Source organism: Impatiens glandulifera, unplaced genomic scaffold, assembly GCF_907164915.1.
Source record: "Impatiens glandulifera unplaced genomic scaffold, dImpGla2.1, whole genome shotgun sequence".
Taxonomy (NCBI): Eukaryota; Viridiplantae; Streptophyta; class Magnoliopsida; order Ericales; family Balsaminaceae; genus Impatiens; species Impatiens glandulifera.
In genome coordinates this window covers 5,307-31,750 of record NW_025919525.1, presented here as the reverse complement: position 1 = coordinate 31,750, position 26,444 = coordinate 5,307, and the positions used below count along the sequence as shown (strand labels likewise).

At 35.6% G+C, this 26,444-nt stretch overlaps 1 protein-coding gene and 2 pseudogenes across 4 annotated transcripts; all 3 read right to left on the bottom strand.

Annotated features, from left to right (window-relative positions):
• Positions 1 to 2,165: 2,165 nt before the first annotated feature.
• LOC124918105 (regulator of nonsense transcripts UPF2-like) lies at positions 2,166 to 8,756 on the bottom strand. 4 transcript variants are annotated; one of them, XR_007097305.1, is made up of 9 exons: positions 8,498 to 8,756; positions 8,055 to 8,140; positions 6,972 to 7,112; positions 6,565 to 6,824; positions 6,322 to 6,407; positions 4,464 to 4,665; positions 3,167 to 3,512; positions 2,520 to 2,665; positions 2,166 to 2,370 (listed from the first exon to the last, which is right to left on the bottom strand). XR_007097305.1 is itself a non-coding variant. In XM_047458354.1 (7 exons), exons 5-7 carry the CDS (start codon positions 6,366 to 6,368, stop codon positions 3,339 to 3,341), a joined length of 423 nt encoding a protein of 140 aa, XP_047314310.1. In that variant the 5' UTR covers positions 6,369 to 6,407; positions 6,565 to 6,824; positions 6,972 to 7,112; positions 8,055 to 8,140; positions 8,498 to 8,756; the 3' UTR covers positions 2,968 to 3,338. The 4 variants fall into 4 exon arrangements, 1 of the variants encoding a protein (XP_047314310.1); XM_047458354.1 differs by lacking the exons at positions 2,166 to 2,370; positions 2,520 to 2,665 and having other exon boundaries at positions 2,968 to 3,512; XR_007097304.1 differs by lacking the exons at positions 2,166 to 2,370; positions 2,520 to 2,665; positions 3,167 to 3,512; positions 4,464 to 4,665 and adding an exon at positions 5,501 to 5,666.
• Positions 8,757 to 9,875: 1,119 nt separating this feature from the next.
• Positions 9,876 to 14,088, bottom strand: LOC124918098 (annotated as a pseudogene).
• Positions 14,089 to 16,358: 2,270 nt separating this feature from the next.
• LOC124918106 lies at positions 16,359 to 26,042 on the bottom strand (annotated as a pseudogene).
• Between the last annotated feature and the right edge of the window lie 402 nt (positions 26,043 to 26,444).

Below are 26,444 nucleotides of genomic sequence, written 5' to 3'. Positions count from 1 at the left end.
TCCCGATGATGTCAAAAGGGGGGGAAATAATCGGTCTGCAATCAAGGGGGAAGATCAGGCAAAAAGGGCTTTAATCTAGGGAAGAGAAGGATAAGAGTGTCCCATTTTGAGAAAATTTTGTTTTTTGTCTGTTAATGGGAAACTTTGATTATATATGAAATCTAATTGACTGGAATATTTGCTAGTTTCATGATTTTCTAACTAAGTTTTAACATCATCAAAAATGGGAAAATTGTTCTAACTAGTTTCATGAAGAGCTTAATTTAATATCGCAAACGAATAAGACTAATCTGTGAAACTATTTTGTGTAGGCACAAATCTAAAGGATTATGCTACTATAGACGTGGTCTGAAGCAGGCATTTATAGACATCTTGCTACTTCAGACGGAGTCTGGTGTACGCGAGTAGACGTCGTCTAACTCTTTTAGATGTGGTCTAAAGGAAAGCGCAGTTAGACACGGTCTAACTCCTTTAGACGTGGTCTAAAAGAAAGCGTAGTTAGACGCAATTTAACTCCTTTAGACGTGGTATAAAGGAAAGCGTAATTAGACGTCGTCTAACTCATTCTTAGACGCGGTCTAAAGGAAAGCGTAGTTAGACGCCGTCTAACTCCTTCTTAGACGCGGTCTAAAGAAGAAGCATAGTTAGACGCCGTCTAACTCCTTCTTAGACGTGGTCTAAAGAAGAAGCGTAGATAAACGCCATCTAACTCCTTCTTAGACACCGTCTAAAGAAAAAACGTAGTTAGACGTAGTTTAACTCCTTCTTAGACGTGGTCTAAGGAGTGCGCGTAGTTAGACACCATATAACTCCTTCTTAGACGCGGTCTAAAGGAGAACGTCTGATGCCTTACTCTAGCAGCCGTCTAAAGGAAGCAGCCGTCTAAAGGAAGCATCCGTCTAATTACGTACACAGCCCATCTACAATTACTGTTTTCAACAGTCTGACAAGCCAGTTGATCCGAACAAATGAAAGACTGCCACGTACACGTTTATCATTCAAATTGCCCACATTGTATCTCTCCAGTACAACACAATATCAGAGGATATTTGGCGCACTACATGTCTTGTACAGCCACGATCCCAATGCAGAGTTTGTTGTACTCTCGTACTATTGGCAGTCGTCCAACGGACACATGTCACGTGTTCTAGAAGAAGATTCGACCATTGGTGTACTTCAAGTATAAATTGCTACTCAATGACAATAGACGAACTGCCTCTCGAAGTGATTTTTGCCCTTGATATACTATTGCTTAAGATCTGATTATCCAATCTCTCTCAAGCCCAAGCACAAACTACTCATTGTCTCACTGTGTGATTACTCTATAATTAGTATATTGTCTTTTCTATGTGAAATCTCAGTGTTGTAACTCCTTTAGACGTGGTCTAAAGGAAAGCGCAGTTAGACGCGGTCTAAAGGAAAACACAGTTAGAATATCGAATTGAAGTGTGTAAGCTATTAACAATAGCCAGACCACAGTCTCTATTATCAACACTGATCCTAGCATTTATTCACTTTGAATTCAAATTGATTAGTCATCGCATGTCTATACAACCTCAATTGAAGTTCTTTTTTGTCCTAAAAAAACGTACACACTTCCAATCCGTTTTCAATGGTTAATTGGTTATTACACTATATTTGATTAAGGACTTATGTTGTTTGTCTACGTCTATTTAATCTTAGAAAAATGTTTAGGAGATTCATAATAATTAACGAGATTTAAATAAAAAATGATTAAAAAATCTGATATAAGAGAGTACACAAATGAAACCTTAGAATTAAGTTTTTTAAACTAGACATTTGTTTGAACATGATTGCGATATAATTTTAGAAGCATGTATGAATTTTCCTCATAATTTTTGGGGGTCAATATAACTCTTTTTAAACTATTGATCTAAAAATATAGGACGATGAATAAAAATAAGCTTCTATTGACAAATGCCTAGTTTACAGAAATCAATGATTTAGAACATATAGAAAGATTATAGCAATTAGAATTATAAATTTACATAATGCATTACATTTACTTGCACAAGATAGAATTGAAGACATTTCTAAAACTCAATTAGTTTGAAATAAATAGGACAATGTATGAGACATGTAAGATGTGGTCCAACAATTTATCATTCGCATAACTGTAATATGGGTCAAAACATTAGGATAGAATGTTTAAAATGGTATTGCAGGTACACTCCATGTAGTACACACAAAGAAATATTATGATACAAGTATATGACATCAATGATAAATAGTTGCTGGAGCCTAAATAAAATAGAAATGAGTTCCTTACAGATGGTTGCTCTTGTGACTTTGGAGAATGGTCATTTGCCTTGGGTTCTGCTTCTCCCAGAAGCACAGCTGGAAGAAAAGCTGTGATATAGAATAAAATAAGTGCTTAATGACTCAATATTGTAGCTTAAAAACTAATTAGAAGAAAGCAACATGAGAAAATCATCATGCAACTCCTTGTTCAAGAAAAAGGCAATAAACATTAGGCATAACAATCTGATGGCACAAACCTAAGGACAGGCAAGCTTTCATAAAATGCTTTGGTGTCTTCATCATCCCAGATTGCTTCAAGAACTGAAGAATCTTTCCAAGAATTTGGTAATGATGATTCCCCCCACAGTAGTAACCCTGGTTGTGTGGCCATCCTCTGGCATTACTGAAACAAACAATTTTTTAGGGTGGGATAGAGAGTTAACAGTGTGAAAGCACGAGTAGTATACTTCTTTTAGATTGAAGAATCTCGTGAATCCATAAAGCACAGTTGGAAAGTGAAAATGCTGTAGCCTGATTGGACTTTACTATTAAAAGAAGGTTATCCAGGAAAGTGAAAGTGCACAGCCTGATTGGACTTTACTATTAAAAGAAGGAATGTTGACATTAGATAGGAAACCCAATCAATGATCAAACAAATAAAGTAGCTTATATATGTTATATAGCAAATAGAGATGTCCAGCCGCATTCGTAGTGGGAGGTTACTCAACTAAAAGACCCTCTCTAGCCATATTAATAGCTGATAAAATTACATAAGAAACAACAATGACATCTACATCATTAAACCTTCAATCATTGATAAATTAGTCAAAATGCAATTGCAGGAGACACCAAAAAGAGCCATCAAGTACTTAAACAGACGAGTTAAGACAAGTTTTTCAGTCACCTCATCAACTACTTGTTGTCCTGACAGTGGAAGTTCTAGGAAGGTTCTCGCTTGTCGAGCAAAGATGGCAAGAAGAGACAGATTCATCTGTGTTGCCTCACGGTCCTTAAAATGCTCCATACTGGTAAGATCCTTGATGATATTAACAAAAATACTACAATCGTCTATTACTCTAACAAAGTACAGCTCCAGGAGGAGCTTTTAATGTGCTACGCTTCTTCATCGCTCTTAAGTTCTTGTCTGCCTCCAAATCATCACTAGATTTTCCAGGAAAGAAGATTTTCAGCAGGCACTGAATCAAACTTGGTGAGAAATCCTTGTACCTTTGATGAAGCAGCGAACAAATCTACGAAAGGATAACAAACATTACCAAAAGGGGGGCACAAAAGATAATGTATGTGGAATTGAAAAATAGAAACATAAAACAGCTAAATCCATTCACATGTCTAGTGTTTCTACATCTCACGTGGTCCAACAAATCAAGGTCCGGGTAAAAAGTGTAAAGTCATCCACCTAACACTAGACATGTTGAATGGTAAGAGACATGTAAGATGAATAAAAACCCAACAAACTGAAAGAACTAGCTAGGACTGGTATGTGACTCAGCATGCCAGATGACTACAATAGCTTAGCACTTTCCCAGTCCATATGACCATATTATCTCTCTAAAATCCACTATAGAATCAGCTGCTTCGAGTTGAATTGTGTGGTCGAAGGGTATAAAACAGATAATAGTAAACTAGTCGTGTTTATTGATATTTTAAAAGGAATACACTGACAAAAGGAAACAACATATATGTAGTAACATTTCTCGGCGGTCCATTCGTGCAGCAGAGCATGGCTGAAAACCATAAAGAAAAATAACAAAATGCTTTATTGAATAATATGAGCATTCAGTTGCTGGACATATATTTAAGAGGAATCTAGGATGGAATTATCGAACAAGATAAAATGCTAACAAATTCAAATGGACTAAACCACTCTAAGATTTATTCTACATCTGAATGATTGAAAAACCATAGGACCATAGGAACTTTTAATAGTTTGAGATCATGACTAATTGTTCAAAGGCAAGTTTTTTCCAAAGTACCATGGGATCTAAGGATTATCTATAACAGAAATTAAGCATTTCAAACTTATATAAGCCAACACTGGCCTTAAACAAAAAGGACAAAATGTTCTCCTACATTCACTAAAATATCTCTAAAGTAAAGTTATACACAGTAAGATTCTGTTTCATAAGAGAATGAGTTACTACAGCTGCAAACTACCATAACATACTTATTTATCTAATCACCTGAACAACAGCTTGAATATCAGAAGACCGTAGCTTTGCCTCACTGATGGCTGTCACTGCTTCAGTAACAAATTTGCTCATGTTGACATTTCTCAATTCATCCATCAAACTGTCTCTCTGTTCTTCATTAATCTGCTTAAGTTTCTTAATAACTGCTGTATTGCGTTTTATGCTGGAATCTAATGTCGATGAAAAATGCTGTCTGTAATTAGTCAACACAACAACCACATCAATATGATATACTTTAGATTCTAAAAACACAATTAGCAGAAAACATTGAACAAATTACAGTAACTAAACTTCATAGATAGTTTCAAAATTTTCATTTGTTAGAGTAAAGAAGGTTCAAGTAGAAAAATTATAGTACGCTTTATTTTATTCAGTAAAATCAGAAAGATCCCATGCACCTATTACCAATGAGATAGGATGGAGAGATGTTAATGCCACTATTGGGAGGGTGAATAAAGAATAAGCATGAAGTAAAATAGTCATTGAAATCGTGAAAAGACTAAATCACATCTGCAAGAACACTACAACACCTGGAAAAAAACTTATCAAATACCATCTTCTTAAACACAATTATAGGCTAAAACTTGCTAGAAAGGCTACAAGAACACCTTCCAATATACCAACCCAGAGTAGCTCAAGGAAGTAAGAGTCTTTGGACATAAGAGGTTAAGATCTCAAGTTCGATTCACACTTAAACACCTTGATTGAAGTGGAGGAGCATTGACAGTGGTTTGTTGTGCTAGCCACCTTCAGGGAAAACTAAAATCTGGTCTAAAAAATCTTCGAATATAGTAATATTAACATCCATCCAAAATCTCCACTTTTGTTAGAGATTTGGGTCTTTGAGAAGTTACAGGTCATCATGGGGCTACTAACAAAAGAATAATTTTAGATGATGTTACAATGAGTGTATTAAATAGGGCCATTTGAGCCTTTCTTGCAAGTTCCATGAACCATTTGAACTAATCAATAGTTCAGTGGTTCATTTGAGGCCTTTCGTGCAAGTTACTTAAATTCATAGCCATAAGCATTCCAAAGAAATACCAATACCGCAGGACAACACAACAATATGTAATTCATAATAACATTTTGAAATATCTGACCAGTTCTTTCAGGATTCAAGTTACTTTGCTGAAGAGCAATCTTAGCCTACACTAATTTTTTTAATTCTTCATGACGAGCAGCTGTTTCCTGCTATTGAAAACAGAAGGAAAAAAAATCTTATGTAAAGAAAAAACCTCTAAAATTTAATAATGAAGAATATTACAACTACTTCTAATCCATGAAAAGTAAGAGGAGCAAAAATCCATTGCAGAAAAGACTGTAATGTTTCTTAGTACTATTATTGATTACTAAAAAGAAGCAGAGCATCAATCATGTGTAAGAATTTCAGTATCAGGCTAAAAAGGGGACATAGATGTAAAATCACCCAAAGAAACATGTACATCCCCAGTATTATATAACGTTGACCCTTAGAAAGACAACTAGAACTTAACTAAACTTAGTCATGCACAAAAACCAGAAGTAGAAGTCTAGGTCCATCAAACTGTAGAGACTCATATTTGACTTAACAGTTTTGCGCATCTTTCTATATTATAGGAGAATGATATATGTGAAAGTAAATTACAATTTCATGATACCATCCCAGTGCGGAAAATTATTATGCATGATGTGCAATTGGAGGATCTGAGAAAAAGCAATGACAAATGGCAAATAAAATTTCACCTGTTAATAGAGTCTTGTGTACAAAAATATAGAACATGGCAACATAATTCGACATCAGTTGATAACAAACAACAAAGACATGTCCTAGAAACATTATTCATACACATAAATCTACTGAACTTACTTCACCATCTTGCTTTGCCTGATTCTCACTACCAGCACGACTTTCATCCTCAGTCTGATCCATTGCTAGATAATAGTCAGCTGTTACTGTTAGAATAACAAATTGAATCAATGATCAGCAAGTCTTTCTTTTTAAATAACAAATTGAAAATGCATATTTACCAAAATCTTCACGAACAAACTAGATGTATTCACAGTAGAAAATTATATAAAGAGAAAAGACAAGGCTGGAACAGATGGTTACAGTTAATTGATCAATTAGATCTCGGTTCACACATCCTGGAAGCCTCTGCAACATACCATTCAAGTTTGTCCCCTCTAGTCCTTTAAGTTTCTCCTTTTCATTTTCTATTTTTCTTTCTGCATCTTTGTCTTTTCCTTTCTCTTTTGGAGCCTAAATAAAATAGAAATGAGTTCCTTACAGATGGTTGCTCTTGTGACTTTGGAGAATGGTCATTAGCCTTGGGTTCTGCTTCTCCCAGAAGCACAGCTGGAACCAAAGCTCTGATATAGAATAAAATAAGTGCTTAATGACTCAATATTGTAGCTTAAAAACTCATTAGAAGAAACCAACAGGAGAAAATCATCATGCAAATCCTTGTTCAAGAAAAAGGCAATAAACATTTGGCATAACAATCTGATGGCACAAACCTAAGGTCAGGCAAGCTTTCATAAAATGATTTGGTGTCTTCATCAGAATTTGGTAATGATGATTCCCCCACAGTAGTAACCCTGGTTGTGTGGCCATCTTCTGGCATTACTGTAGGTTCAATGTTAAGAGCTTCTGCCAATCTGAAACAAACAATTTTTGGGGGAGGGGTAGAGAGTTAACAGTGTGAAAGCACGAGTAGTATACTTCTTTTAGATTGAAGAATCTCGTGAATCCATAAAGCACAGTTGGAAAGAATACAAGGGGAAGAACAAATGGATAACCAACAGGAAAGTGAAAGTGCACAGCCTGATTGGACTTTACTATTAAAAGAATGAATGTTGACATTAGTTAGGAAACCGAATCAATGATCAAACAAATAAAGTAGCTTATATATGTTATTCACAATATCGATTCTTCCAGAGAGACTTCTCATATTGTTATTAGCTGTAATCTAATACTTGCTGAGTATGAATAAATCTCATTTAAACACTTGTTTGGCAAATATAAATTTGGATTTAATCTAAAATCCTTTTACAAATTAATATTATTTTAATTAATTTTAAAAAAAAAGGATGAAGCCTTGATTAATAAATTTTTAAGTACTTTATTAATGAATGTACAGTCCAAAACCATATTTTATTTTTAAATATTACATTTCTTTTTATTTAATAATTTATAAATATTTTATCATATATAAAGTAATCTAAAACAAACAACTAAGAACAAAGTTAGTAACAACTTCCAGAACAAAATTCTTAATAGAAAATAATTGTTTCTAACGAAAATGAAGGCTTCAATAGTCACAATAGTGGCAGAACAAAATATTTGTCTGGAGACAGAAAGAAAGGTAAGAATAGGAATACTGGGTCAAAACAGAAAGTCGTAATCAGTTTAAAAGAGGAATACTTAATCAAATGTTGCACATATTCAGATTAAGAGGTCAATCATAACCTGGTTCCAAAGGATTCACCATGGACTATAAAATTAAATTGAAGTGTTGTGCATATGAAGAAAAGCATAACAAACAACAAAGACATGTCCTAGAAACATTATTCATACACGTATAAATCTAGTGAACTTACTTCACCATCTTGCTTGGCCTGATTCTCACTACCAGCACGAGTTTCATCCGCAGTTTGATCCATTGCTAGATAATAGTCAGCTGTTACTGTTAGAATAACAAATTGAATCAATGATCATCAGCAAGTCTTTCTTTTCAAACTAACTAATAGGAAATTAGGGAGAAAATTTTCCTAGAATAGCTAATCATGAAAAGGCATAACATACAACCCAAAAAACAGAGAAAATGGTACACTCAATCAAACTGCCTATAAATTAATTGAAGAGAAATGTGCAAGTGGAAAAAGAATGGTACTATCTGAACCTATTCTTCCCATAATTAATGATCCGAATAACTGAATGAATTACATGTCAGAAAAACAATCACTCCTAATCCAAAAATACAATTATCAGAGTTTCTGTGGAAATTGGTGATTCCTGCGGCTATTTAGAAATAGACACTTACACCCAAGAAATGCGACATCTGCAGTATGCAATAATTCAAATGTCGGGCGATGGTTCCTTCGCGGTTGATGTTGCACTGTGGTGTGGTCTGAAGCAGGGACGACAATTAGAAGAAGCCCTAGATGGTTACAAATGGAACGAGTGAGGGTGCAAGCGAAGGTGAGAGACTGTTAAATCTTTGGATCGCGGCTGATTAACGAACTCAAAGGACGCAAAGATGAAGATCGTGTTGAAGAAGAAAAAGCGACAGCCCCAAATCCTAGGGTTCGCGATTTTATTAATCTCAAACACTACAAAATATATATTTATAAAGAAACCCTTAATCCTAGGGATAATATATATTTATATTGCGTCCTATATTATTTCATTCCTTACAAAGAAACCCTTATACTAATTTATTTTGTAATAAAGACATTAATTGTTTTTATATCTCTTGAGCTTCCCATATACATGCATAAACCAAAGGAGGAACAAAACTACTGTCTCCAACCACCATTAACCAAATTGGTTTTGTAAAAATCTTTCCAAAAATTTCTGTAAGAATTAAAAATTAAAATAACTTTCTATAATTAAATATAATTGTATTTATCAATCTGTCAATGGTCAATTCCATTCCCCATTACACCAATTTAGATTCAAAAAAATAGCTTAAGGGAAAGGGAAAATGACCGAAGGATCCAATCTTAGCAATGAAATCAAATAAAATGGGCAATTTACCGTAAATGTAATCAATCCTGCAATAACAATGAAACCCACAAATAAATGTTTGCCAGAGAAGAAGATTGACAGGCTAGTTACTAATAATTTTGTTTTTGTTGGTCAATAAATAATTGCATTCAATTTAGAGATTACTCACAATTTAAACACCTTTCTTATCAGCGACCATAAACACAAGACCACCATACCATGAGAAAAAGGAAAAAACAGAGAAAACTTTCTAGAAAGAAAGAAACCAAAACTTACAATGAACTTGGTGGGAAGAAGAACAAAAATGCATAAAACAAAGGAGGAACAAAACTTCTGTCTGCAACCAACATCAACCGGTTTTGTTTTTGTAAAAATCTCTCTAAATCTCATATATAAGCTGCTGAAATCATTTGTTTCTGAAATTTCTTACCAAGGCAATATTGCACAGCAGGAAGGATTGCAAGCTTTTTGCATATCCAAAATCAGATGAAACAGATATTTTTTTGTGGAAAAAACTAACAATGCACTTTTAAGCAACGACATACCTGAGGAATACAAAGATTTGCAGTTGAAGTCCAGCTATGAAATCGCCTTTGAACTTGGTGAGATTGTAACCCCCTTCTCCAATCTAGAAAAGGGACAACAGATTTCAAGTCAAGAACAACCTTTCTCGAAGTTGATACATCCTTGAAAGAAGGCAAATGATCATCCGGGAAAAATGTTTCCTTGACAGTGGACTTGAATTTTGTAAGGAGATCCTTCTTTGGAGGCTGTTTGACTTTGTGAGAGTACGGAATTACCCCCTGACTCATTCCCTCCATTAACCATCTTCTAGGTGAACTAGAATGATCACCACCTTTACCACCCCAAACTAAAGCAAGAGAATCAAACAAATGAATGCTATAGTTTTGGCAGTTACTGAATAAAAAATGAAGTTGGCTGAAAAAATACCAGAAAATGGAAAAGAAATTTTTATAAAAATGTTTGAAGATACAGAAATCTGAAGGCTGCTTATATAGAAATAAAAAATAAAAAATAAAAAATAAAAAAAAATTCAACTTGAATAAACAAATGTGCAAAAAAGGAATCAAGCCTCCATCCTGTTCTAAATTCTACTTCATAACTTGAATAAACAAATGTTGACTTTGCTTGCCTCATCTACTCCTCCCTTTGCAGAATCTGAGAGGTACAATTGTGTAAACAACACATGACATTGATATGATCACTGCAGTTAGTTCGTTTAATGCTCTTAATCCTCTCATAATCCAACCCACTGTTTGATCCCAAGTAAATTTGGTTGTATATAAATAACACTGGTCTCTTTCAAATGGCAAGAACAATTTCGGTCAAGCATGATGAACCTTTGTTTTACAACAGAAGCAATACAAAAAGGATCAAAGCTAAGACTCTTTCGTGGAATTGAAAAACAGCAACTAAGGATTTGGTAGTAGTAGTTAATAAACAAAAATGCAAATAAAGTAATATATAGTTGAAACCTTTTCTACCTAATTATCATATTAATAATAAGAGGAGGGTCTTAAATACTACAGCAACTGTCAAACTCCCATCACTGAATAAACTAACAACACATACTACAGCAACTGTCAAACTCCCACCACTAAATAAACTAACAACACATACTACAGCAACTGTCAAACTCCCACCACTGAATAAACTAACAACACATACTACAGCAACTGTCAAACTCCCACCACTGAATAAACTAACACTAATAGAAAAAGTCAAAACACTACCCCACTACTAAATAAACTAACACCAACCCACTACATAGAACACAAAGTAAAGAGTAGTAGAAACTTAACCTAACCAATTAATTAAAACAAAGACATGTGCTAAACATTGTGCACATGGAACTGAGACAAATTATAATAGTTAATTAAGATCCTGGATTACCTCCTCCCCGGACTTGTTGGATACTTCCTATTTATTATCATGGAAGCCCATCTCTATGCCGCTTGTCTCCCCAAATTCGAAGGAGCTTGTCTCCCCGAATGCGAACGAGTCTGATGTCTCCAACTTGTCAATCAGACATAAGGTCTCCCCAGTGCTGTCTTCCATGCAGGGGTGTTTACCTGTTAATATCAAGCCTTGGAGCTCCATTGCCACCTCTTTCATTGAAGGGCGGTCCTCTCCCCTCACCATCAAGCACATCTTTGTTATGTTGGCGACTTCCTTGACCCGGTCGAAGCTTTCTTGCTTGAGTACGTTATCTTCTAGAATTTCAGCCAGTCGGTTATCTTTTAAGGCGGAGAGAAAGAATGTTGCTAAGCTCTTATCCTTAAAATCATCGCAATCAAACCGAAGGACGCTCCTACCAGTGAGTAATTCTGCCAGAATGACTCCAAAACTATAGACATCGCTCTTGTCGGTCAGTTGACTTGTTTGCAGGTACTCGGGGTCTAGGTATCCGAGAGTTCCCTGCACCACTGTCGATAAAACCATTGTATCAATGGATACCAACCTGGAGGCACCGAAATCGGAGACCTTTGCTGCATAGTTTTCGTCTAAGAGGATGTTGGCAGACTTTATGTCCCTGTGAATGATGGGAATGGACGCGGACGAGTGTAGATAGGATATGGCATTGGCGATTTCCGAAGCAATTCTCAGGCGAGTCTCCCAAGAAGACGTGAGGGGAGAGCTGGTCTTGCCGGTTTTGTATGGATGTGGTCGTGTAAGGTTCCATTTGGGATGTACTCGTAGACTAGTAAGGGAACCTCGGTCTCCAGACAACATCCGAGTAGTCTGACAATGTTTCGGTGGTTGACCTGCAATAGAATGACGACCTCGTTTATGAACTCCTCTACTTGGCCCTTCTTCTGGCCGGGGATGAACGGTTCTAGGTTGCCTTTCTGAATGTTTTTGGAGACCTTGACAGCAACGACAGTTTTGTTTGGAAGAACACCTCTATAAACGGTGCCAAAACCGCCTTCTCCGAGGATATTAGCTTTGCTGTATCTTCCGGTTGCTACCTCTAACTAATGGGCGGTAAAAATCTTTGCAGTTTCTGTGGAAGAGGACCCTTGAGTAGATGAGAGTTGGTTTTTCATGATGAAGCCCCCGTTTCGTTGAAAGAAGCTTTGTCTGAGTTTCATCAGATTTTGTTTCTTTACCAAATGATGCATCCAGATAAACACCATGAATAAGAATATTATGGCGATCCCAGTACCTGTATGCCAGTAAAAAATGTCTAATTAAATTTAAAATTTTCAAACAAACATACAGTTTTCAAAAGTTAGTTATAATTAACGTACCGATAATAACTACAGCGAGCAAAGGGAAAGCCCATGAACAGCCGGTGCCAGCTTTGCTTCCATTGCCGTGATATCCCCACGGACATGAGCGAGCAAAGGGAAAGCCCATGAACAGCCGGTGCCAGCTTTGCTTCCATTGCCGTGATATCCCCACGGACATGAACAGTGATGACTCCCCTGTTCATTCTTACAGATTTTCACACAGTCATTCAACTTTGGGTCGTTGCATTCGTTAATATCTGCAGCATAACAACAAGAGCGTTATGAAATGGTTAATCATCAAAAGAAAGAAAGAAAAAAAAGAAGAAGAAAAAGTTGGTTAGCTGAGGTTTTGTGGGTATATAGTTAGTTAGTTTAGTTAGAAGCTTCACAACCATAAAAGAGATAGGGGTTCCCATTGAATCCGTCGATGCATTTGCACCTATAACCTACCCCATTCTGAACGTCCAAGCATTCCTTGTTTTGACCGTTGCAAGCATAAGTTTGAACATCCTTGGCCGCCTCTTTGCAAGTCTTATTACTTACAGCCCATTCGAGCACCACCGGTCGGTCCTCCTTAGGCGGCTTTTCCTTGAGGTGTTTGCTTGAGAAATGGTAGACGCTCGTAGCCGCAACAAATGCATAACCGCAAGGATTAAAGTCGACCACATTGGTGTTGTAGAAATCGAATAATAGCACCTGTTTAGCAATTCAGAAATAAACAAGCTACAACAAGGCCTAACAATTCTTTTTCCCTTTTGTGTAATCAAATAGGCAGACAAAACAATTGAGCATCAACAATCAAACAATCAAAGAAACAGAGAGCAGGACACCAAGATTTTACGTGGAAAACCCAAATTAGGTAAAACAACGGGACACTTCGGCCACTTAAATCATCCACTATATACAATGTAGTTCAATACAAGCTTAGAGGTAATCTAACAAAAGTTATTAATTAACCTCATCCTAACTTGTCATTCACATACATTATCATCATCACTAAAGATGGCTAACCAAATGGAGAAGAGATAAAAGAAATCAGAAGAAGAACCTGCTATTGCAATGGAAGAATTGCTGCTTTAATGGAGGAAGAACTGCTGGAAGAGAGAGAGAAAACCACCCAAAAACTGCTGTGTTTTTTTTCTTAATTAAATATGTTCTAATGGGCTTTATTAATTTGTTAGGCCCAGCTGTCAAATGAGCTGACCCAACAATTGGAATGATTTTGAAAACTGAGAACTCGACTTTGCAAATGCTGTGTATTCTGAGGAATCGCGGCTTGACAACACCCTATACCGTCGCACCTTCCGTCTTGAACGTCGGCGAGGTTGGCACAGTAGGCCGTGCAGGCGGTGAAAAAGTTCATGTCTTCCCGTCGGGTCGCCATTTGCCCATACGTATCGCATCCCAAAGCTGTGAACTTGTTTTCGGTGGTTGAGACAACGAATGTACCCGTTGACAATCCTGGGTCGACTTGAGACTCATTATAACAGTCTTCCCCAATTTCCATCAAAAAAATTTTGACACTTCCAGCAGAGACATTGATTTTGCGAATTTGGATTCTGCCTTTAGTCCCCCAATACAAACCGCCATTGTCCTTGCATGTCAAATGGAAGGATTCAGTACGGTATAGGTGTCGTTCGCTAAATAGCATCCTTCAGTGGTACCGAATGGGTACGGAATTGATATTTCCCCGCATGTTCTGTTGCAGAACTAGCTCTCAGCAGCTACTAATTCGAAAACATACAACTGTATGAAAAATATGATCAGTAGCAGATTTTTTGGTAGAGAAGAAAGGGAAGATGCCATGGTAGCTACAGCTTCTTTGGTAGAGAAGAAACAAGTTCTCTGTTTTTTTTAAAACTTGTTTGGTGGTAGAAAGACGAAGGACTGGTTTATATATAATGACCACGAGTGAAAAGCTTTATTATTATTTTTTAATATTCTTATTTAAAAAATAATAATAAAGTTTTTCACTCGTGGTCATTATATATAAACCAGTCCTTCGTCTTTCTACCAACAAACAAGTTTAAAAAAAAAACAGAGAACTTGCTTCTTCTCTACCAAAGAAGCTGTAGCTACCATGGCATCTTCCCTTTCTTCTCTACCAAAAAATCTGCTACTGATCATATTTTTCATACAGTTGTATGTTTTCGAATTAGTAGTTGCTGAGAGCCAGTTCTGCAACAGAACATGCGGGGAAATATCAATTCCGTACCCATTCGGTACCACTGAAGGATGCTATTTAGCGAACGACACCTATACCGTACTGAATCCTTCCATTTGACATGCAAGGACAATGGCGGTTTGTATTGGGGGACTAAAGGCAGAATCCAAATCAGCAAAATCAATGTCTCTGCTGGAAGTGTCAAAAATTTTTTGATGGAAATTGGGGAAGACTGTTATAATGAGTCTCAAGCCGACCCAGGATTGTCAACGGGTACATTCGTTGTCTCAACCACCGAAAACAAGTTCACAACTTTGGGATGCGATACGTATGGGCAAATGGCGACCCGACGGGAAGGCATGAACTTTTTCACCGCCTGCACGGCCTACTGTGCCAACCTCGCCGACGTTCAAGACGGAAGGTGCGACGGTATAGGGTGTTGTCAAACCGCGATTCCTCAGAATACACAGCATTTGCAAAGTCGAGTTCTCAGTTTTCACAATCATTCTAATTGTTGGGTCAGCTCATTTGGCAGTTGGGCCTAACAAATTAATAAAGCCATTAGGACATATTTAATTAAGAAAAAAAAACACAGCAATTTTTGGGTGATTTTCTCTCTCTCTCTTCCAGTAGTTCTTCCTCCATTAAAGCAGCAATTCTTCCATTGCAATAGCAAGTTCTTCTTCTGATTTTTTTATCTCTTCTCCATTTGGTTAGCCATCTTTAGTGATGATAATGTATGTGAATGACAAGTTAGGATGAGGTTAATTAATAACTTTTGTTAGATTACCTCTAAGCTTGTATAGAACTACATTGTATACTCATTTGATATAGTGGATGATTTAAGTGGCCGAAGTGTCCCGTGGTTTTACCTAATTTGGGTTTTTCACGTAAAATCTTGGTGTCCTGCTCTCTGTTTCTTTGATTGTTGATGCTCAATTGTTTTGGCTGCCTATTTGATTACACAAAAGGGAAAAAAAATTGTTAGGCCTTGTTGTAGCTTGTTTATTTCTGAATTGCTAAACAGGTGCTATTATTCGATTTCTACAACACCAATGTGGTCGACTTTAATCCTTGCGGTTATGCATTTGTTGCGGCTACGAGCGTCTACCATTTCTCAAGCAAACACCCAAGGAAAAGCCGCCTAAGGAGGACCGACCGGTGGTGCTCGAATGGGCTGTAAGTAACAAGACTTGCAAAGAGGCGGCCAAGGATGTTCAAACTTATGCTTGCAACGGTCAAAACAAGGAATGCTTGGACGTTCAGAATGGGGTAGGTTATAGGTGCAAATGCATCGACGGATTCAATGGGAACCCCTATCCCTTTTATGGTTGTGAAGGTACTAACTAAACTAACTAACTATATACCCATAAAACCTCAGCTAACTAACTTTTTCTTCTTCTTTTTTTTTCTTTCTTTCTTTTGATGATTAACCATTTCATAACGCTCTTGTTGTTATGCTGCAGATATTAACGAATGCAACGACCCAAAGTTGAATGACTGTGTGAAAATCTGTAAGAATGAACAGGGGAGTCATCACTGTTCATGTCCGTGGGGATATCACGGCAATGGAAGCAAAGTTGGCACCGGCTGTTCATGGGCTTTCCCTTTGCTCGCTGTAGTTATTATCGGTACGTTAATTATAACTAACTTTTGAAAACTGAATGTTTGTTTGAAATTTTAATTTTAATAAAATAAATAAAATCATAACCCATGATGGGCAATGTGAAATACTTATTTCAGGACATGAATTATATCGGTTTTCTTTGTAAAAACCTTTATACCTAAAAGACCTTTCAGCTGTTGGAGTGCACTAGTAATTGCAACTCCCGCCATGAAGCCAACAATGGCACAGCATGAGAAGGCAAGTCAATCAAGAAACCCAACCTGGATTCAGAAAGAAAAACAAAAAAAAATTAGATTTCAAAAAGGGTTTAGGTTTGGTTTGGTTCGGTTCAATAACAAGAGCTTACCTAAAGAAGCCAAGTGTTGCTTGGATGATTCCCCACAAAGAATGTAGCTGTAAATATACCAGAAAATGAAGTTTGCTGAAAATATACCAGAAAATGGAAAAGGATCTTTAGAACAACCAAAGTAATGTTTGATGATACAGGAATCACAAGGCTTGATTATATACTTAATACAAGAAAAGTCAAAACAATTGCGCCTACACAAACTGAACATAGATGAATCTAGCCCACTTCTTGTTCCAAATTCTACTTTAGCTCTTATTCAAGAATTAAGACATATAAATATATTTTAGAGTTCCTTCCAGTAAATTAGAACAATAAAAATTACCTTCCAGCTGCAATGTTGACTTGGCTTGCCTCTTCTATGCCCTTTGAAGATTCTGAGAGGTAATTTGTGTCAGCAATGCACGACATTGATGACGCCTCTTTATTATGTTTGATATAACTAGGAATAAAAATGAAACAAAGCCTACATGCATTCATTAACCTTTGATATCACACTTACATCATATCAGTTTAGACCTTTCAATGTGATTTTAGCTGAAATACAAACTTTTTTCAATTTCTTAGTGTTAAGATTAGATTCTATGTGGATAAATAAAACTTGTAAGTTATTAACTCTTTATTTGTACTAATTTATTAGTATAATTGTTACCAATTTAGAGTGAAAAAAATTAGCAATGAGCAAAGAGCTCAAGGGAAAGGGAAAATGACCAAAGGAACCAATCTTGCAATGAAATCAAATAAAATGGGCAACTTTGTTTGCTTCTCTTCCAACCCATTGCGGTTTGCAAGTAAGGCTTCTTTGGATGTAGTCGCTGACACACAAAAAATGCACATTATCAGTAAACTATCACAACCGCGTATAGGGAAACTAACAAGGAAAATGAACAATGAATAATACTAACGCCAGACATCTTTCATGGTCCTGCAGGGGGAGAACACCTGCGAACAGCATCTGCAACAGTGATAAATACGTTCTCCACCCCAATCAACTCTACAAAATTAGACAAATGCAGCTTCTCTGTCACAACCGGTCCAGGATTTGCTACAACAAGCTGTTTTTTTGTTTCAACCCAACACAAACAAACAAACAAAAAATCAATCAATCATAAGTGTAGCCTTTCGTTACAATGATTTTATTGTTATTCAACCTAGAGCTTATTTGATATTATAGGGTTATTTGAAAATAATCTTGGTTTTAGAAAGAAAAAAATAAATTGTTTGATGTAAAAACTGGGTTTTTTAAGGGTAAAATGTCTTTACAAGAAAAGGGTAATTTGGTTGATGATTTAAAAGATGAAGGGATTGATGATTGAATAAAGGGTTAGTTTTGGATTCATCAAACAAAGGACCTAATTACCTTGATTTCCTTTTTATGCAGAGACTGATGCAACGCTTCCAACCCGTGAATTCCACTAGTATCTAGGTCGGTAACAGCTACAACAAAACAAAACAAACATCAATTCCCGAAACAACAAATGTTTTCTTAAGGGTATAACGCAAAAAACAGCAGCAGCTCTTATGCGACATCTCAGATGATCACATATTGAATTCTCTGGTCATTATCTTTAATCGGTTCTTCTTCTTCAGTAAGCCACCCCAAAGTCGTAGACAAAATTATTAATTCCCCAATGTTTATTTTCTGAAACTAGAAAAAACAAATCAAACATTACTACCCAATTATACCTCTCTCGGATATAGTTATCATTTGAAAAATAGATCCCGGAATCAACGCAAGCAATCAATAGCCCCGGAATCCTAGATGCATCTGGATACTGCAATATATTTCTGTATACCGTAGTTCTAGGGATATTCCCTAGCAAAGCAATCCGAGGCCTAGTCACTTGTTAAAGAATTTTCGCAAACGATATGCATACCTGAAGATAGATTTTTCTACATGTTCAAAATTATGCTTCAAAATGCTAAAGATATGAGTAATGATACTCATTTTGCAGGTTAGAGAAATTACAAAATGACTACCTGATGTAAAGGAGGGCGGACTTTAGAAACCCTTGCTGATCGTTCAGGTGGTTTGCAGGGATAATAAACATTTTTTAAAAGAGTGCTGTGATGAGGATCCAGATTCTTGACATTTTTCAACCGCATCAAAATTTCCAACATATTGGCCATTCGCACAGAAGTTTCAGGAGATCGATAGAGAAATTGTCTGCAGGTCTCAAGGAGATTACATGCAACATCTATGTTATGATGCGAAAAATCATCCAAACAAGTCTGTAGAGGGAATATTACGCTGAATATGAGAAAAAGGATAAGATGAACAAGTTCTTTATTGCATTAAAATGAACTTTTATGTAACAGAATTATCAGGAAACAGGATAAATGTAGGAAAAGTAATGAAAGCTACAGTTCCAAGTTAAAATAAAGATGAGACCATGTACATTTCTCACTTACCTTCAAACAGCCGAACACTAATCCAGGTGAAGCAATTTTGAATTTGCAGAGCTCCCCAATAAAGCGAATATTACGTATTTTTGTTTCAATATTCATTTGATCCTGGCAAAATAAAATTTTAATTTCAGTGTAACCAAAATTTTCAAAGAAGAAAGCAACAAACTACTAAACAAACCTTCTTATTTATCAGAGAGTTGAACTCTTCCTCCAGCAGTTGTAAGAGCATGAAAGAAACATCTTTTATACAAGTGGATAGTGTGGCAACCATACGAGAGCAGTACGGAAGCAGTTCAAGAGATGTCCTGGGAACATTGAACAAGGCTCTCACAAGCTTGATTTTGAATTCAAATAACAAAATTCTACCTGGAAAATAGAAAATGCATATTTACCAAAATCTTCACGAACAAACTAGATGTATTCACAGTAGAAAAATTATATAAAGAGAAAAGACAAGGCTGGAACAGATGGTTACAGTTAATTGATCAATTAGATCTCGGCTCACACATCCTGGCAGCCTCTGCAACATACCATCCAAGTTTGTCCCCTCTAGTCCTTTAAGTTTCTCCTTTTCATTTTCTATTTTTCTTTCAGCATCTTTGTCTTTTCCTTTCTCTTTTTCAGGATCCTTACACTTTTCCTTTTCTTTTGCATCTTTGTCTTTGGCTTTCTCATTGTTCCCCTCCTGAACAGCTGCAGCTTCACGGGAAGCCTCTACAGGTTCTTGGCTAACGCTCTAACTTTGGTCTGGCTAATGTGAATCCTATATGTATACATATTGAAGTTAAGAAAAATAAAATCAATACTTACTCGGATATTACACTATACATATTTTTCATTATTTATAGACGTTAGGTGGAAGCAACAAGTGGAACAGAAAAAGAAAGAAAAAAGAAAAAAAAAGCTGATTGGAATGAAATATCAAATCTTCCTTGACTAGGTTCAACATCATAAAATCTCATTCAAACAACCAAACCTTGCAGATATCTTATTTGTATGGCCAGGTAGTGACAATTTTAACATCTCACATACATTTCACACTGCTAAGTAGATTGCAAAAAGGATTTGCAAGCTGTGTTCAGAGAACAATTATGACAAGATTTAAATGGATGCCACTAATTTATCATTCGCATCACTGTAATATGTGTCAAAACATTAGGATAGAATGTTTAAAATGGTATTGCAGGTACACTCCATGTATTACACACAAAGAAATATTATGATACAAGTATATGACATAGTTGTTGGAGCTTAAATAAAATAGAAATGAGTTCCTTACAGATGGTTTCTCTTGTGACTTCGGAGAATGGTTATTAGCCTTGGGTTCTGCTTCTCCCAGAAGCACAGCTGGAACAAAAGCTCTGATATAGAATAAAATAAGTGCTTAATGACTCAATATTGTAGCTTAAAAACTCATTAGAAGAGGAGCCATGACAGTGGTTTGCTTTGTCTAGTAAAATCTGGTCTAAAAAATCTTCCAATGTAGTAATATTAACATCCATCCAAAATCTCCACTTTTGTTAGAGATTTGGGTCTTTGAGAAGTTACAGGTCATCATGGGGCTACTAACAAAAGAATAATTTTTGATGATGTTACAATGAGTGTATTAAATAGGGCCATTTGAGCCTTTCTTGCAAGTTCAATGAACCATTTGAACTAATCAATAGTTCAGTGGTCCATTTGAGGCCTTTCGTGCAAGTTACTTAAATTCATAGCCATAAGCACTCCAAAGAAATGCCAATACCGCAGGACAACACAAAAATATGTAATTCATAATAACATTTTGAAATATCTAACCAGGTCTTTCAGGATTCAAGTTACTTTGCCGAAGAGCAATTTTAGCCTCCACTAGTTTTTTTAATTCTTCATGACGAGCGGCTGTTTCCTGCTATTGAAAACAAAAGGAAAAAAATCTTGTGTAAAGAAAAAAATCCTCTAAAATTTAATAATGAAGAATATCACAACTACTTCTCAATCCACGAAAAGTAAGAGGAGCAAAAATGCATTACAGAAAAGACTGCAATGTTTCTTAGTAGTATTATTGATTACTAAAAAGAAGCAGAACAACAATCATGTGTAAAAATTTCAGTATCAGGCTAAAAAGGGGACATAAATGTAAGATAACCCAAAGAAACATGTACAACCCCAGTACTAGATAAGTTTGAGCCTTGGAAAGACAACTAGAACTTAACTAAACTTAGTCATGCACAAACATCAGAAGTAGAAGTCTAGGTCCATCGAACTGTAGAGACTCATATTAGACTTAACAGTTCTGCGCATCTTTCTATATTATAGGAGAATGATATATGTGAAAGTAAATTACAATTTCATGATACCATCCAAGTGGTGCAAATTATTATGCATGATGTGCAAGTGGAGGATCTGAGAAAAAACAATGAAAAATGGCAAATAAAATTTCACCTGTTAATAGAGTCTTGTGTACTAAAATATAGAACATGGCAACATAATTGGACATCAGTTGATAACAAACAACTAAGACATGTCCTAGAAACATTATTCATACACATATAAATCTACTGAACTTACTTCACCATCTTGCTTGGCATGATTCTCACTACCAGCACGACTTTCATCCTCGGTTTGATCCATTGCTAAATAATAGTCAGCTGTTACTGTTAGAATAACAAATTGAATCAATGATCAGCAAGTCTTTCTTTTTAAATAAAAAAATTGAAAATGCATATTTACCAAAATCTTCACGAACAAACTAGATGTATTCACAGTAGAAAAATTATACAAAGAGAAAAGACAAGGCTGGAACAGATGGTTACAGTTAATTGATCAATTAGATCTCGGCTCACACATCCTGGCAGCCTCTGCAACATACCATCCAAGTTTGTCCCCTCTAGTCCCTTAAGTTTCTCCTTTTCATTTTCTATTTTTCTTTCAGCATCTTTGTCTTTTCCTTTCTCTTTTTCAGGATCCTTACACTTTTCCTTTTCTTTTGCATCTGTCTTTGGCTTTCTCATTGTTCCCCTCCTGAACAACTGCAGCTTCACGGGAAGCCTCTACAGGTTCTTGGCTAACGCTCTGACTTTGGTCTGGCTCATGTAAATCCTATATGTATACATATTGAAGTTAAGAAAAATAAAATCAATAGTTACTCGTATATTACACTATACATATTTTTCATTATTTATAGACGTTAGGTAGCAGCAACAAGTGGGACAGAAAAAAAAAAGCAGATTGGAATGAAATATCAAATCTTCCTTGACTAGGAGGTTCAACATCATAAGATCTCATTCAAACAACCAAACCTTGCAGATATCTTATTTGTATGGCCAGGTAGTGACAATTTTAACATATCACACTGCTAAGTAGATTGCAAGCTGTGTTCAGAGAACAATTATGATACGGTTTAAATGGATGCCACTAATTTATCATTCGCATCACTGTAATATGTGTCAAAACATTAGGATTGAATGTTTAAAATGGTATTGCAGGTACACTCCATGTATTACACACAAAGAAATATTTTGATACAAGTATATGACATAGTTGTTGGAGCTTAAATAAAATAGAAATGAGTTCCTTACAGATGGTTGCTCTTGTGACTTCGGAGAATGGTTATTAGCCTTGGGTTCTGCTTCTCCCAGAAGCACAGCTGGAACAAAAGCTCTGATATAGAATAAAATAAGTGCTTAATGACTCAATATTGTAGCTTAAAAACTCATTAGAAGAAACCAACAGGAGAAAATCATCATGCAAATCCTTGTTCAAGAAAAAGGCAATAAACATTTGGCATAACAATCTGATGGCACAAACCTAAGGTCAGGCAAGCTTTCATAAAATGCTTTGGTGTCTTCATCAGAATTTGGTAATGATGATTCCCCCACAGTAGTAACCCTGGTTGTCTGGCCATCCTCTGGCATTACTGTAGGTTCCATGTTAAGAGCTTCTGCCAATCTGAAACAAACAATTTTTTGGGGTGGGGTAGAGAGTTAACAGTGTGAAAGCACGAGTAGTATACTTCTTTTAGAATGAAGAATCTCGTGAATCCATAAAGCACAGTTGGAAAGAATACAAGGGGAAGAACAAATGGATAACCAACAGGAAAGTGAAAGTGCACAGCCTGATTGGACTTTACTATTAAAAGAAAGAATGTTGACATTAGTTAGGAAACCCAATCAATGATCAAACAAATAAAGTAGCTTATATATGTTATTCACAATATCGATTCTTCCAGAGAGACTTCTCATATTGTTATTAGCTGTAATCTAATACTTGCTGAGTATGAATAAATCTCATTTAAACACTTGTTTGGCAAATATAAATTTGGATTTAATCTAAAATCCTTTTACAAATTAATATTATTTTAATTAATTTTTTAAAAAAAAAGGATAAAGCCTTGATTAATAAATTTTTAAGTACTTTATTAATGAATGTACAGTCCAAAACCATATTTTATTTTTAAATATTACATTTCTTTTTATTTAATAATTTATAAATATTTTATCATATATAAAGTAATCCAAAACAAACAACTAAGAACAAAGTTAGTAACAACTTCCAGAACAAAATTCTTAATAGAAAATAATTGTTTCTAACGAAAATGAAGGCTTCAACAGTCACAATAGTGGCAGGACAAAATATTTGTCAGGAGACAAAAAGAAAGGTAAGAAGAGGAATACTGGGTCAAAACAGAAAGTCGTAATCAGTTTAAAAGAGGAATACTTAATCAAATGTTGCACATATTCAGATTAAGAGGTCAATCATAACCTGATTCCAAAGGATTCACCATGGACTATAAAATTAAATTGAAGTGTTGTGCATATGAAGAAAAGCATAACAACTAGTAGACAATATCTTTTAGAAGTGGAACGCAATTTAATAACTTACGCTGATACACCTCGAAGCAGATGATCATAAGCTCGTCGCAACTTCTCATACGTTGAAGCATTTTCATCATTTAATTCACCTTTGGCATTTAGAATCTTGGCAAGTTCTTGCTCCATTTGGCAAAGTGACTTGATGTCAAAGTGAAAGATAAAATATAACATCAATAACAGCAGTTTAATGGATATTTTATGTACGGTAGGTAGATGAGGTAAACATATTCGACAATTAATGGATCTGTATTGCATAAGAAGCATTTCTAATAATACTCATTACTAGAACTAACATAGAAACCAATTAATAAAATTGATGCCTTACAGCGTGCGCTGACGGAAGAAGTTCTGCAGCAGAATCATGATATGAATGAAATGCTTCCTGAAAATTTTTCTTCTGATCTGCTGTGATATTAAGGTCCTTGGAAAACTGAAATAACAGAATATGAACACAAGAAAAGAAATGAAACATGTGAATATAGGGTACTACAAATAAAAAGTCATTGAAATCGTGAAAAGACCAAATCACATCTTCAAGAACACTACAACACCTGGAAAAAACTGATCAAATACCATCTTCTTAAACACAATTCTAGGCTAAAACATGCAAGAAAGGCTACAAGAACACCTTCCAATATACCAACCCAGGGTAGCTCAAGGAAGTAAGAGTCTTTGGACTTAAGAGGTTAAGATCTCAAGTTCGATTCTCACTTAAACACCTTGATTGTGAGAGTAAATTACAATTTCATGATACCATCCAAGTGGTGCAAAATTATTGTGCATGATGTGCAAGTGGAGGATCTGAGAAAAGGCAATGACAAATGGCAAATAAAATTTCACCTGTTAATAGAGTCTTGTGTACTAAAATATAGAACATGGCAACATAATTGGACATCAGTTGATAACAAACAACAAAGACATGTCCTAGAAACATTATTCATACACGTATAAATCTAGTGAACTTACTTCACCATCTTGCTTGGCCTGATTCTCACTACCAGCACGAGTTTCATCCGCAGTTTGATCCATTGCTAGATAATAGTCAGCTGTTACCGTTAGAATAACAAATTGAATCAATGATCATCAGCAAGTCTTTCTTTTCAAACTAACTAATAGGAAATTAGGGAGAAAATTTTCCTAGAATAGCTAATCATGAAAAGGCATAACATACAACCCAAAAAACAGAGAAAATGGTACACTCAATCAAACTGCCTATAAATTAATTGAAGAGAAATGTGCAACTGGAAAAAGAATGGTACTATCTGAACCTATTCTTCCCATAATTAATGATCCGAATAACTGAATGAATTACATGTCAGAAAAACAATCACTCCTAATCCAAAAATACAACTATCAGAGTTTCTGTGGAAATTGGTGATTCCTGCGGCTATTTAGAAATAGACACTTACACCAAAGAAATGCGACATCTGCAGTATGCAATAATTCAAATGTAGGGCGATGGTTCCAGCACGAACGGAAATAGCTGACGGTTCCTTCGTGATTGATGTTGCACTGTGGTCTGAAGCAGGGACGACAATTAGAAGAGGTCTGAGAACAAGTCCATATTTGGAATTCAAAAAACCCAAATCATACTTTTCCTTTGAGGAATGACTAATTCTTAGATTTGTTTCCTTTTCATTGCATCATTTAACTGAACAACATCTTAATCTTGCAGATCCTAACACTAATTTGAAAAGTAGAAATCATATAAACAGCAAATTGCAATTTGATTGTTGATAAGACGTGCTAAATGACAATGAATAAACAGAACAGAACAGAAGAGAACAGAAACATACAGTGAGGTCTTGGGTAATGTTGGAGATCTCTTCTTTAGCTTTTTTGGAAACCCAAAAGGAACCAACTTTAAGGCTCGCAACCTTGGTGAGGGCTTTCTCCATTTCTGGGTTTTCACCTCACCAGCTCCGCCGACCAGAAACACTGAATCAAGAACACAGTTTAGTCTCTCTACAAACAGAGAAGTGAGAAAAAGAAGAAGAAAGCTTCCTTCTTTCTTCTTTCTTCTTCTTCAAAAGCGCTATGGACTGAGAATCTCTCTTTTTTGAATTACAAATGGAACGAGTGAGGGCGCAAACGAAGGTGAGAGACTGTTAAATCTTTGGATCGCGGCTGATTAACGAACTCAAAGGACGCAAAGATGAAGATCGTGTTGAAGAAGAAGCGACAGCCCCAAATCCTAGGGTTCGCGATTTTATTAATATGAAACACTACAAAATTAGTAGAGGGAGGGTATTCCAGTTTATAGTTTATACTGGGGATAATATATATATATATATATATATATATATTGCGTCCTATATTATTTCATTCCTTACAAAGAAACCCTTATATTAATTTATTTTCTAATAAAGACATTAATTGTTTTTATATATATATTCAACAACTGGATTTGAAATTAAAATCATAATTATATATAAGCATGAAAATTTGTCCTAACTAATTTTTAAATAATATTATTATTTTTAATAATATTAAAATAATATTTTGAATTTTAATATTTAAAATAACTCAAAGTTGAAATTAAAATCAAATTAGGTTTAATTAACCCTAAATAGAAAAAAAATAAATATCCAAAAATAATATAAGGTTAAAA

Excerpts from the sequence above, each read along its gene's own strand:
- LOC124918105 (XM_047458354.1), bottom strand. The coding sequence starts at position 6,368 with ATGAAAGTCGTGCTGGTAGTGAGAATCAGGCAAAGCAAGATGGTGAA. Across the intron at positions 4,666-6,321 it reads AGGCAAAGCAAGATGGTGAA|ACAGCATTTTTCATCGACAT; the intron begins GTAAGTTCAGTA and ends GACTAATTACAG. Across the intron at positions 3,513-4,463 it reads ATATTCAAGCTGTTGTTCAG|ATTTGTTCGCTGCTTCATCA; the intron begins GTGATTAGATAA and ends ATCCTTTCGTAG.